At 49.2% G+C, this 13434-nt stretch overlaps 1 protein-coding gene across 1 annotated transcript in view; it reads right to left on the reverse strand.

Annotated features, from left to right (window-relative positions):
- Positions 1–3305: 3305 nt before the first annotated feature.
- The window catches only part of PLCB2 (phospholipase C beta 2), a 45858-nt gene continuing 35729 nt past the window's right edge, over positions 3306–13434 (reverse strand). The window contains exons 25-32 of the mRNA XM_054390584.1: positions 12766–12819; positions 11577–11787; positions 11235–11403; positions 10504–10580; positions 9222–9317; positions 8091–8148; positions 7043–7129; positions 3306–6459 (exon numbers count right to left, since the gene is read on the reverse strand). Coding sequence (XP_054246559.1) covers positions 6187–6459; positions 7043–7129; positions 8091–8148; positions 9222–9317; positions 10504–10580; positions 11235–11403; positions 11577–11787; positions 12766–12819 — 1025 coding nt within the window. The 3' untranslated portion in view covers positions 3306–6186. The remainder of the gene's footprint in view (positions 6460–7042; positions 7130–8090; positions 8149–9221; positions 9318–10503; positions 10581–11234; positions 11404–11576; positions 11788–12765; positions 12820–13434) is intronic.

Below are 13434 nucleotides of genomic sequence, written 5' to 3' on the forward strand. Positions count from 1 at the left end.
TTCCCAGGGAGCAGATGTGATGTGTACATACTTGTTTCTAAGTGGCTCTCTTGCATCAACCTGCTTCTCTTTTGCTGAGGAATATCTACGGTTTAGTGGTCAATCTTGAATCCATTTCATGATCTTGAACTTTTGGAAGGGGAAACCTTTGGATCCAGGCCTTGAAACAGACTCTGTGATGAAGGTGTTCTTGCCACCAGGATCTTGTGGTAGAAGATTCACCATCTGCAACACCTCCAGTGCTGGCTCCAGGGTCTGTGACAGCTTGTTCCTGTGTTTGGTTCCCAGGCACCTTTCTTTCCAAGAGGCTGAGAAGGTGCTGCCCAGAAACAAATGTTGGTTAGCACTTTGAGGATGCTCTAGGAGACTGAATGAACAGGTTTCAGCTGTCCTGAAAGTCCCAGGAGAAATTTTTGTGTCCGTGTGAGGTGTTTTGTTGAGCCTCTATCACCTCCTCTGCTCCCTGCAGGGGAGAAGGGAAGCTCTGGATGTGTGTTTCATTGTTGGTGTGCCCTTCCCCCCCATCCTTTGCTGATAGGCTCAGAAGGTTACTGGTTGTCTCAACAGCTCTGTCAGATGTTTGCCAATAGATTTAGCTCTGTTGTATGATACACCTCCTGATCATGAGCTAGCTAAGGGTCTCTAGGTCAGGATGTGACATTGTACAGTAATGCTGTGTGTTGTGGTGAGGTCTCCAGATATAATCTTACATGTGGAACTGGGATCCTGTTTGGAAACTCCAGATACAAATTTACTGGGATTGAAGTTGTTCTTGGGCCAGTCCCACTGTCTTGGAAACTAACCTCAGAACTGCATTTTCTTCAGGAGATGTCAATCAGCTCTGTCCTCTGCTATTTACTCCAGTTACTGATCCTTGCTTCAAAATTGAAGCCACAGTTGATTACTTGAAGTAATTTGGGATGGAATTCATCTGCACTGATGCCAGCCATCAAATGGTGGGCACCCAGTCTGCAAAGGGTTTAGGTTGGCTTTGTAGACCCAGGTGAGAGGAACACCTCAGAAGGGTGTTCACCTCCCTTCTCTCAGATACCTGCTGAAGGGTGACATGGTTGTCCCTTGATAGCACCCTGCCTGTGGCCAGGAGAGGGATGGCAGATGGTGTGCCAAGGCTGGCTGTCTAAGTTTGGGGCTGATGAAGTTGACTGAAATGAATTTGTTTAGCTCCTCTTTAGCTGCACTGGAAAATTTTTTGATGTAAAATGTTTCTGTATTCCAGATATTCTGCTTTTTTATGCAAAGGAGCAGGGCTTTGAGAAGATTTCTAATTTGAGACAAACGATCCTGCTCGTCTGTACTTGTGAATCCTTTGCACTTGTGTTTTAAATTAAAGTAGATCTTGATTTATTCATAAGCCTATTGCGCTGCTGAGATGCTTTAAATCATCTCTGTAGCTCAGAGATGTAAGGGATGCGTGGACCTTGAAGTCTGGGCTGACTTTTCTGTTCTGGGGCTGTGTAGCTTTTAAAGCAAGAACACACCAGAGGAGAGTCTGGATGCTGGAACAAACATTTCTCAGTGACCACAGAACCACAGAATGGAAGGGACCCTAAAGAGCATCTAGTTCCAAGACCCCTGCCATGGGCAGGAACACCTTCCACTGCACCAGGTTGGTCAAGGCTTCATCCAACTTGGCCTCGAACACCTTCCTGGGCAACTTGTTCTGGTGTCTCACCACCCTTACTCTAATAAATTTCTTCCTAATCTCCACTCTAAATCTCCTCTCTTCCAGCTCAAAGCCATTGCCCCTTGTCCTATCACTGCAAGCCCTTCTCAAAAGTCCCTTCCCAGCTCTCCTTAGCCCCCTTCAGGCACTGGAAGTCCTCTAAGGTCTCCCTTGGAGCCTTCTCTCTCCAGGCCGAACAGCCCCAACCCTCCCAGCCTGGGGGTGATGGATTTAACATCTAATACCATGGCCCAACCCTGACTAAACAGAGGCCCTGGAATGGTTGCTACAAGCCTAACATTTTAAAATTTCATTGTTAGAATATCTGTGCAGAATGCAGAAAGGATCCAACTTCCTGTCCAATATGGACAGAAAGGGGACCTACAAGAAGCTGGGGTGGGACTGCTCCCAAGGACATGAGATGATAGGACAAGGGGCAATGCTTTGAAACTAGAGAAAGGTAGAGTTAGGTTGGACATCAGGGGGAAGCTCTTCACAATGAGGGTGGTGAGACACTGGAACAGGTTGCCCAGAGCTGTTGTAGAGGCCCCATGCCTGGAGACATTCAAGGTCAAACTTGCTGGGACCTTGAGCAACCTGCTGGAAATGGAGATGTCTCTGCTGACTGCAGGGGGGTTGGACAAGATGGCCTTTGAGGGTCCCTTCCAACCTGGTGTTCTATGATTCCATGTTGCCTTCTCTGAGTATCTCTTTGTACATGCTTCTGACAAGGTTCCACTCGTGTCTCAGGGTGTTCTGCTGGTTTGTGTTGTGTTTCACCTGAATCCTTCCCTTTCGTGGCTCCCTCCTGTCAGCTCCACAGCCTGTTCCATGCTGGCACAGCCCTGGCAGTCAGCATGCAGCAGCCCTTTGAAGACGGCAGCTTAAATTTATCTGAACAATTTGCTGCATCAAACAGGGAGTCTGCAGCTGCTGTCAGCTCCCTGCTGTACTTGTTTGTATAGAATCATTGACTTGTTTGGGTTGGAAAAGAACTCTCAGATCGAGTTCAACCCTCAGCCTAAGACCACTGTGGCCATTAAACCATGCCCCGAAGTGCCATATCCATGTTTCTTGAACACCTCCAGGGATGGGGACTCCACCACCTCCCTGTGCAGCCTGTTCAGTATCTTGTTAATTTGGTTACCTACAATAAGTAATTGAATCATTGAATCCTGGAATGAGCTGGAAGGGACCTTTAAAGCTCATCTGGTCCAACCCCCCTGCAGGCAGCAGGGACATCTGCAACCTGATGAAAGCCCCAAATAACCTGACCTAGAATGGTTCCAGGGATAGGGCATCTCCCAACATTCTGAGCAACCTGGGCCAGGGTCTCACCACCCTCCATATCAAAAACTTCTTCCAAATATCTGATCCAAATCCTTGGGTCCACTCAGGAAGACGCTCGCTCTGAGTTTGGTGAGGGATGCTGAAGACAGAATGAGACAGAGGCAAATGTTGTGTGAGGAGGATTTTGTGGTTAACAACCTCCCCCTCACTGCAGATTTAATGACTGGAGAAGTTGCATCTGAGACCTGTGGGCACAGATGGCAGAGAACTTGGGGTACCTGATGTCTATGAACCTGTGTGTGCATTGAGCAACACCTGGGCCTTGTTCCCATTCACCATGTTTTAAGAAATGCAAGGTTTTATTTCTGTAGACAATAAATAAGTCAGAAATGTACAATTCCAGTATGAAGTTACCACCAGGGGGTGGGATGTGGGCTGCTCTTGATGGCAGAGCAGGCTGGGAAGATCCTGTCCCAGCCCCAGGTGAGCTGGTTGGTGGCTGATAGCAGCACTTCAGGACATGTCTTTTGCGCAGTGTCCAGGTGGAACTGCTCTCAGGCTGCAGGTTTGTTGCCACTGAGCTCCCTGCTCCAGGAAAGACAAACCTGAAGAGCAAGTTGAGGGGCAAACAGGGGACTCTGTGACAGAGATTATGCTGCAGTGTGGCACTGAACATCTTGAGGAGAGAAGAGAGACTGTGGCTTCAGCCAGGAGCACACCTCCCTGCTACTGTCTCAAATTAAGGCCAAGGTTTTGATAACAAGAGGATGGAATAAGCTTCTTCTCAGACCATGGTCTCACCTGTTTCTTCTCTGTGGTTAGTTCAAAGCCACCCCACCCTCTGCAGCTCTGTAAGGCAGCAGTAAAAGGACCAGTCACATCAATACTCTGAAGGTTTCACCAGCACAAAGTTCTCCAGGCTGCTGGTACCAAGACTTGATGCAGTCCCAGATCTGCTCAACTACAAGGTGAGGGTGGGGGGGTTTCATCTCCCTTTCTTTTTTTTCAGCAGTGTTTAGGTGGGGGTTGTTGGTGGTTGTTGGTTTGGCTTTTGTTGTTTCCATGCACAACTGGAAGATTTGACCTACAGTGGTTTATCCCTAGGACAAATAGTTCCCATTTGCTTTGGGTTCCCCAAGTGGATCTCCTTCCCCCTCTATTAATGATGCTTGCTGGGTACTGATGGGTGACTGAAGAGGAGTGACTCTTTTTAGGGTCCCTGTGACCTGGTGCACACAGACTTTTGGAGGCCAAACCTTAATTCCTGGGCTAAGATTATTTCAGGACATGGTGTGAGGAAGGCTGGGATGTAGCTGAGCTGAATTATTGCTGTTTCCTGCTTTTTTTTAGCATCCACGAGCAGAATCTGTCCCACATGGTGCTAGGAAAAGAGTTGGACAATATGGTTCCAGTTCCTCCTGCTGGAAGAGCTAAGAACTTGCTGTGTCAAAGCTGTTGAGTCACAAGGCCACCAAACAGGTGAGGGAAAGTAGGTGCAAGTTCTGTCATCACAATATTTGAGGTCTGGGGAGATGGAAAGGTGGTTATGAGGAACCTAGCCCTTTGCTGCTGAATGACAAGACCAAAATGTTGGGCATCTGTCCCTCCACCTGTGTTCTGCTAGAAGGGTTTGTTAGGGAAGACAGAGAGCAGTGTGCACCTGTCAGGGCTGTGAGAGGCTGAGGGCCACTCAGCCTTTGAAATCATACAGCTGGGCAACTTTTCCAAGTTAGACCTTGGAACAAGATTTCTCACTTCTGTCCCTAAAGGGAAACTGCTGTTAGCTGCAGCTGCCCAGGCTGCAGGGAGAAATGGGAAGTGAGCAAAGAACACAGCTGAGGAGTTTGGATTTCCCAGTTAACAGGAAAGGAGTTCTACAGGTCACTGCTGAGCCCCCTGTTGTCACCAACTGGGATGGCAGCATGGAAAAGAGCTCCTGAGAACTTTCTGCACTTGAGTGGACAGTTCAATGTGTTTTACAAACTCACAGAATCGTTTTGGTTGCAAAAGAGCTCTAAGATCATTGAGCCCATCCATCAGCCTAAGACCACCAGGACTGAGCTGTCTAAGGGAACCCTGGGGGTACTGTAGCTGGCTGGCTCTTTATTTGAGCAACACAATCATTTTCAAATAATTTAGGTTGCTCACTGTAGTTACCCTAAGCCCATAATATGGAACTAATTTAGCTACATAAGAAAAAAAATTCAGTGAAGCTCCAAAAATATCCAGCTTCTGCAGAGGAGAACTCTGCAAGTGTTTTTGAGGGGACTAGAACAAATGTTAAAGCTCTTTGACTCTTCACAATATGCCTTAGAATTGCCCAAGAAGCCTGCTCAGGGTCTTCAGGAGATATGGATTCAGATCTGAGAACCTGCCTGAAGGTTTGTGAGAGGCAAAGTGGAAATCAAGAGAGAGGATCACAGGACAGGACAGGACAGGACACACAAGAAGAGGCCAGGCCAGAAAATGAAGGTAGCCCCAGTGCTGGTAATGCCCATTTCCACAGAGGGAAATGCTGGGTCCTGGTGTGCAGACAGCAATGTGCTGTCCTCAGCTGCCTGGGGAGTGTGAGCAGCTACAAAGCCAGCCCTGGCTGTGCATGGAAGCTGTCTGTTGTCACCAGCTGGTCCAAGGTTCTGTCCAGCTGACCTGTCCTCTAACCTGAGGCTGGCTCCACATGAGCAGGTAGTGCTGCCAGAAGGAATGGTGCTTTAGAGGACAGTTTGGCCACCCACACTTGGATGTATCTCAGGAAGCTGTATTCTGGGCTAGCCCTCAACTGGTAGGAATATATGAGGTTGTTACTGGAGAATGTCTCCCAGTTAAATTTCCTTCAAAGAGATCTAGCTCTGAGCCCATGCTGATGTGAAGAGCTGCATGTAGTAGATGCTGAGGAAAGTTACTCTAAAACCTGGAGTCTGAAGCCAGACTGAATTTTTCATGCAGCTGCTGCTGTGGATGCCAAGAACTCACTTCTCTCCAGCCACAGGTCTCTTTGTGCTGCTTAAACCCCTCTGTGCTAAGGTTGAGGAAGACACAATGAGTGAAGGGCAGATCTCTAGGTACCAATACCTAGGATAATAGAGCAGTAAATTCCTGAAGGATTTCAGGAGTTCCCTGGAGTGGGAAGGGACAGCAGTAGTTTGTTAGGCTGGTCTTCACTACGCAGCTCCATAAACCTTCCTGAAGTGGAACAGTAAGGGAAGTGCCTCTCACAAAATGGTTGCTTCAATCTTGCCATCTGGTTCAGCTCCTGGGGGCTCAGCCATGGCTGCTCTAAGCCTGGACACCTCTGCTGCTGGGGGCTTTTCTTCCTGTTGTTCTGCAGAGCCTTGTTCTCCCTCAGGAAGGCTCTGAGTTGCTTCCTGCTGAGTCTGTGGCACTCCAAGAAATCCTGCTCTTGTGTAGTTCTTCACCATCTCCTGCACCTCTGTATTCAGGCCTTTCAGTTTCTCCTCATACTCTGCCAGTGCCTCCTGCTGGAGCTGCAAAAAGAAACCTCCAGTCATTCTCCAGACAGTGAAGCCAAACGAGTGTCAGGCTGAGGATAGTAACAAATCTGCTGTGAGAGAGATCAGTATGGTGAGGTGTTAGCTCTTGCTGACTTTGGTCTCAGCCTTACATTGAATGCCTTGGCTCCATCCCTCAGGCAGCCTTCAGAAGGACCATTGACTTACCCCAGGCTGATGGAATGTTCTCTGCACAGCAACCTTGAGAGAGCATGAATGTCTTCTGTGAGCTTGAAGGAGCTCAGGGACGAGACTCCTCTCTTCTAATGATGCATTTCCATCACACTTAAATTTAGGGGGTTTTGTAGGGTTAGATGAATGCTGATGCTGGCTCAGGGAGTGTAGGAGTGCAGCACCTCTCAGAGCTGTGCAGGCTCCTGCAGAACCACCTTCTAAGTCATTCATCTTCCCAGTGTACTGAGGAGTGGGTGTCTGAAGTGTGTGTGGAGGCTGAGCGTGGCATTCATCAAAGAATGCCCAGTGAAGGCTGAGCCCCTGGAGTGGGTTGGGTTTGCTGACTGATAACAACACTGAGCCTCAGCTTCAGCTTTGCCCTTACCTGACTTTCCTTCTCCTTGATTGCTCTCAGATTATCTGCCTGCTTCTCCTCCAGTTTCTGCTGGTACCTGGCTGTCTTTTCTGTCACCTTTGAAAAGAACAAATTAAAACAAATTAATTTTTATTAAAACCCAAATGCTTTAGCCATCCTCAGCTTGTAACAGGAGAACACAGGACTGTAGAGCACACACCACAGTGTCCTCTCACTCTCATTTCTGAATAATTTCTGCTGGCTCTGAGTTATCTGTATAGAACTCCAGCCCCTGAACTCCAGGGCAGCAGGAGTGCTGCTCTGTAAGGGAACAGGGTCTCTGCAGGACAAAGATGAGATCCTCAAGATCTCCTCTCCCCCTGCACTATCTTCATAGAATCAGAGAATAGGTTGGATTGGAAAAGCCCTCTAAGATCATCCAGTCCAGCCATCAGCCCAACACCACCATGGCCATGAAACCACGTCCCAAAGTGCCATGGCCACACCTCCAGGGATGGTGACTCCACCACCTCCCTGGGCAGCCTGTTCCAATGCCTGACCACTCTTGGAGGAAAGAAATTGTTCCTAATCTTCATCCTAAACCTCTGCTGGCACAGTTTCAGGCCATTTTCTCTCATTCTATCACCTGATATTAGGGAGAAGAGACCAAGCCCCCACCTGGTTCCAACCTCCTCTCAGGGTGTTGCAGGGAGCAATAAGGTCTCCCCTCAGCCTCCTCTTCTCCAGGCTAAAATAGTTTTGCACATTACTAAACAGATGTGAGGTGATGCTGCTCATTAGTTGTGCTCCAGAAAATCCTGGATGATTAGAGATGTAAAATATCACAGACAGCTCTGTCTGTGCTGCCTCTGACCAGGTGGGGAGGGCTCTCCCAAACCTTGGGGACCTGCAGTATTTTAGAAGAGGTAGCAGCTGTCTTCAGCCACACCTTGGCTGCCTGAATTCCACACTCAGAGTCCTGGGTGGGATTTAAATGCCTCAGAGAACTCTGTCTGTGAGCTGTGCTCACACCTTGCAGAAGATGGAGGTTCTGTGGCAGACTGAGAGAAGAACTTACCAGCTTGATTGTTTGCACCACTTCCTGGATGTGAGAGTTATTAATTTCTTTCTTCAACCTTTAAAGAAAGGAAATGTATAAAAAGCCTCCCATCCATCTGCTCCCTTTATATAACCTCATTTCTCAGTGCTCTGCAGGAAGGCAGGACTCTCCTGCCCACACAGACAGGTGTGGTGTCTTCTCAGTGTCCTCCCACTCTGAGAGGCTGCTGTAATTTTAGGAAAGGCAAATAAAACACCATTCATTTGTGACTTAGACAGCAGCCACATCATTGGATCCAAAGTTCTGGGTTTTTTCAGCTTAACAGCAAAAGGTCCTTGCTCTGAGCTTGAAGCAAACAAGGCAGTGTCCCCTGCCCAGTACCCTTGAACACCTGAGGCTGTTAAAACTGATTCATGGTTTGGGTTTTCTGACTGAGAACAACACTGACCCTGAGCTTCAGGGTGCTTGAACACCCAGGCTCAGGCACAGTCCTACCTTTGTAACAAGGAGGGAGAAGGAAGGCTGCAGCCTGCATCTGCCTGAGCACAGCCTCTGACTGAGAGCTGCTGAAACTCATCACAGGGATGCTAGAAGGGCTGGGGACAGCCCACCTTTGACTCTAGTAGGGGATAAATATCCACCAAGGCATGAGGGTAGGCAGGAGGTATGTGGAAGAGCTCTTGGGGTTCACCTGAAGTGAGTGAAAGTGAACCCTAAGATACCCTTCAGGGTACAGTTTCTCCACTCCCACTTGAGCTCCTCCTGCCTGTGGCAGGGCAGGGGACGTTTCCAAGGCACTGCTGCGCTCTGCCTTGTCAGAAGTCCAGCCAGTGGTACCACTCACTGACTGCCTTACACACAGAAAATGAAGCCTGTGCAGAAGGCTCCAGAAGCCAGGCTCAGCAGACTGCAGGGTGATGTTCTTGCTGCAGCTCAGGAGCAGATGTTTGGCCTCACTGTCTGTGCCTGTGCACTGGAGGGAAACTGCCAAGCCAGGAGGGAGGCCAGGCCATGCCACGCCAGCACAACTTCCCTCATCCCCACACTGCCTGTCTGGCTGCTCCACAAAGCCTGTGCTGGTGACAGACCTGCCTGGAGCGGGACAGCAGGCACTCTGCATGTGCAGAGCCCAGTGCCATCCCCCAGTACCTCTCCTGAGCAGCTTTGTCACTCGTGTTCCTCATCATGGTCTGGATTCGATCCACTCTCTTTGCCTCCAGCTTCTTCTTAATGTCTCTAATGTTGCTGTGGAGAGGAAAGAGTGTTGTGAGGGACAGCACTGCTCCCAAAGCCCACAGACCAACACAGCTCCCTGCAGGGAGAGCTCTGCTAGCCAGAGAAGCTAAGTTTGAGTGACTGTCCAGCAGAAAGCCCAGCTTTCACCAGGCAGTTTCCAGCTGCTTTGCTCCCAGCCTGGAGCCATCATGGGGTTGTGGTGCTCCAAGTGTAGGAACAGCACAACTTGGCTTTGTTGAACCTCATCCCATTGACCTCAGGCATAAATCCAGCCTGGCCAGATCTCTCTGCAGAGCCTTCCTACCCTCCAGCAAGATCCATGAATCTTTCTGTCTGCTGTAGATGTGACTGCTAGATGACATTATGTTGTTAGCAAACCAGTCCCAAACTACTCCACCTGTTTCTCTCAGTCCTGCCTGTAGAAGCTGAACCTGCTGAAACAGAGAATCTCTCCTGCTGGACCAAGTTCTGCCTGACTTAATACCTAAAGGCAGAGAGAGGATTTAATGGGGGGGAGGAATGGGTGAGGAATTTAGCTGCAGGACAATGTTATTGAAAGAACAAATGGAGAAATGCCTGTGGAGGAATCATGGAATTGATTCTGCCAGTTGATTTAAGTACTGAAGCCAAGATGGTCAATTCATTCAGCAGAGTGAGCTGATCTGTCCCTGGAAGGGAGCAGGTGTGATGGACTGACTAGAGCAGATAGAGATGGCAGCCAGGGACCACCAATCTGATTTCCTACCCAAATGAATTAGTCAAGGCTACTTACTGCAGCCTGAATGCTAACACCCTCCTTGGTGCCTCAGGGCAGGAACACTGTTCTGGACAGGAAAAATTAAAAAGACAGTTTCAAACCATCACAACAGCACAAGAGCTGTGCTGCCACCACTGCCACTGTGTAAGACCCTGTGCCACGCTGCTGTGCCTCCATTCCTCAGCAAAGTCAATGAAATGCTCCTCTTCCCCTTATTGATAGAGTCATTTAGATTGGATTAGTGAGTCCAACCATTAACCCTACTCCACCAAGTCCACCACTGAGCCATATCCCCAAGCACCACATCTACATGGCTTTTAACCACCTCCAGGGACATTCACTCACTGTCTGCAGGACAGTGCTTTGACATCTAGCAGAAGATGCTGCCCCAGAGAAGAGTCATCCATTACTACTTTGTGACTCCAGCATTAAGTTTACCTTTCAGATGACTCCTTCAGTGCCTTCAGCTCAGCTGCCTGCCTCTCTCTGGCCAGCTCTGTTATCCTGCTGACTTGCTGTTCCAGGGATGAAAACAAGACCAAAACCAAGCAAACCAAGGTGAGAGCCAGCACACCACCAGATTCAGCTTAATCCCTCCCTGCACTGAATTCCAGTTAGTGGACTGGCTCCCTCAAGGCTCCAAAGCCACTCAGACCCCTCACACATCCAGGCTATCTTTATTGTCAGCTTCCAATCTCTGTGTGCAGCAGGCAGCACAGATTCATAGAATTACAGAGCTGTAGAGGTTGGAAGAGGCTGTTGAGATCACCAAGTCCAACCACTTGCCTGGAGCTCACAATTCCCCCACTGCTGCTAAGCCACAGCCACTAACCATGTCCCTCAGCATCACATTCATGTGTCCTTTAAACACTTCCAGGGATGGTGACACCACCAGCTCCCTGGGCATCCTGTTCCAGTGCCTGAGAATCTTTTCTGGGAAGAAATTGTTCCTAATGTCCAAACTGAACCTCCCTTTGCACAACTTCAGGCTGTTTCTTCTTGTCCTGTCACTTGTTGCATGTCAGAAGAGACTGACCCCCACCTGGCTCCAACTTCCTTTCATGGAGTTGTAGAGAGACAGTCTGAACAGCCCCCAGGTCCCTCAGCTGCTCCTCACCAGACCTGTTCTCCAGACCCCTCAGCAGCTTCCTAGCCCTTGCAGTCCTTACCTCTGTGGCATGCTGCTCTTTCTTTCTTCGAATCCCATTGTGGTGTTCCTCCCCAAGCTGGATCAGCTCCATCTCCAGCCTCTCTCTCAGTTCCAGCACTTGGCTGTCAATGCTTTCTGCCATGTCTACAGGGTGTGCACAGGTACCAACATCACCTGTTGTCAAACTCCTGCAGAACAGATACAGCAGCTGTGCTGCTTCTAGAGAGGCTGACACAATCCTGACCTTCCTACCCACCCTCAGTGGGCACATCCAACACTATAAACCCAGGGAGGTGTGGATGCCCACTCAGAGAAGGGGAGCCCTCTGTCTTGGTTTGGGGAGCTGACCTGCAGGCCTTACCTCTTCTTCTGGGTTTTCCTAGAGTGCATCATCCTTTTTTTGCTTCCAGAGCAGACAGGCTCCCAAAAAAGCACAGAATATTTCTGCAGCAGCTCCTCCCTCCGTTTACTTCCTTTCCTTTCCAGTTCCCTTAGTTCCTTCTTCTGCCTCTTCAGCAGCTTCAGAAAGTGCTTCATCTGCTGCAGCTCTGCCAGGCTTGCTGTCTGAGGCTCTAAAACACAGAGTTAAAAAGGCTGTTTTCTCCACCCAGCATTTCTCAACCTGCTCTGATGCCTTTTGGGGTTAGACAGGGGGCTGCAGCGCTGCCCTCATTCTGCTTCTCCTCCTTCTTCTCAGCACTGCATCTGCTGGATGCCTGGTGTGGCCATGACCAGAAGTCATGGCATCAAGTTGCACCAAGGGAGGTTCAGGTTAGATATTAGGAAAAAAAATTCCTCCTAGAAAGGGTTCTCAGGCTTGTAACCACCTGCCCAGGGATCTGGTGGAGTCACCATCCCTGGAGGGGTTTAAAAGCTGCATGGATGTGGTGCTGAGGGATGTGTTTTAATGGAGGTGGCTTAGCAGTAGTGGGGGAATTGTGAGCTCCAACCTCAACAGTTCTGTGGTTCTATGATTCTAGGGCCAGCATTGCTGCCTTTGGACTCCCAGGTCCTTTATCTCAGAGCTGCTCTCCATCAGACCAGGCCCTAGCCTGTGCTGATCCATGGGGTTGTTCTTCCCCAGATGCAGGACTTGAAACTTGCCCATAGTGCATTTCACCAGATTTCAGATCTGGCCAGAGCAGAACTTGTGTGACAGCCTCAGCCTCCCACCCTGCCCTAAAATTGAGTTGCTGCAGTGCTAAAGCTGAGGCAGTCCAAAGATCTTCTGACCTGCCTGTGCAGGTGACAGCACAGCTCGTGTAAGGCATTGACCATGGCGACCCCAAACCTCTTCTCTCCTCCTGACCTGCTGTGAGCTCACCACTGTGTGTGGTGAGGTGGTCAAAATGGGCTGATGGTGCCACAGGCAGGGAAATGGGGTCCCCAAGCATGAAATTCCATATGGTTTGTCTTTAGTGCTGGCTACAACAGGCAGGGCTGGGCCAGTGCTTTTTAAATTCACCTCTATCCCAGTCAGAAGCTGGGCAGAGAGGGAACATAAGATGACTGGAAGGGGCTCAGCCCACATGAAGAGCACAAGGTGTTACCTGCTATCTGTGTCACTGCTCTCATATTTTCGTCCTTGGCGAATGCTGCTGCTCCTGAAATCACACAAAAAGGTTCCTGTTCATGTTCTGTCTTGGATCTTTGGGTTGAAAGCAGACAGTGGAGAGCTCATCAAGAACATGGGCCACATAAAGGTGTGAACACACAGGAATTCATTAAGCTGCTGAGATGCTCAAGTGCTTGGGAGCTTAACTGGCACAAGAAAAAGGGAACAGGGTTCTCTGCCTTGGCAGAGAGAAAAGGCATTTGCTTTGTACTAGCTTGGTATTGCTGGGGATCATTTGGCACATGGAGACTTGTTTTGATCAGGTGAGAAGAACGTTCTGGTCTGAAATTTGAGAAACTGCTTGTTTGGATACCAACACATTTGCAAGGGCATTAATCAGGTGGACACAGGAAATAAGGAACAATGCTGACTAGCTGTTGATTACTATAAAACACAACAGAAGAGAAGAAGATCATCTCACTAACCTGGCCTGAAATTACTCTATCAATTAGCTGGTGTTGGAAGCATGCTTGAGGAACATCAGAGAAGTTGTGGATGCCCCCTCCCTGGAGGTGTTCAAGGCCAGGCTGGATGGGGCCTTGAACAACCTGGTGTAGTGGAAGGTGTCCCTGCCCATGGCATTGGGCTTGGAACTGGGTGGTCT

The sequence above is a fragment of the Indicator indicator genome, chromosome 21 (genome assembly GCF_027791375.1).
Source record: "Indicator indicator isolate 239-I01 chromosome 21, UM_Iind_1.1, whole genome shotgun sequence".
In the NCBI taxonomy this organism is placed as follows: Eukaryota; Metazoa; Chordata; class Aves; order Piciformes; family Indicatoridae; genus Indicator; species Indicator indicator.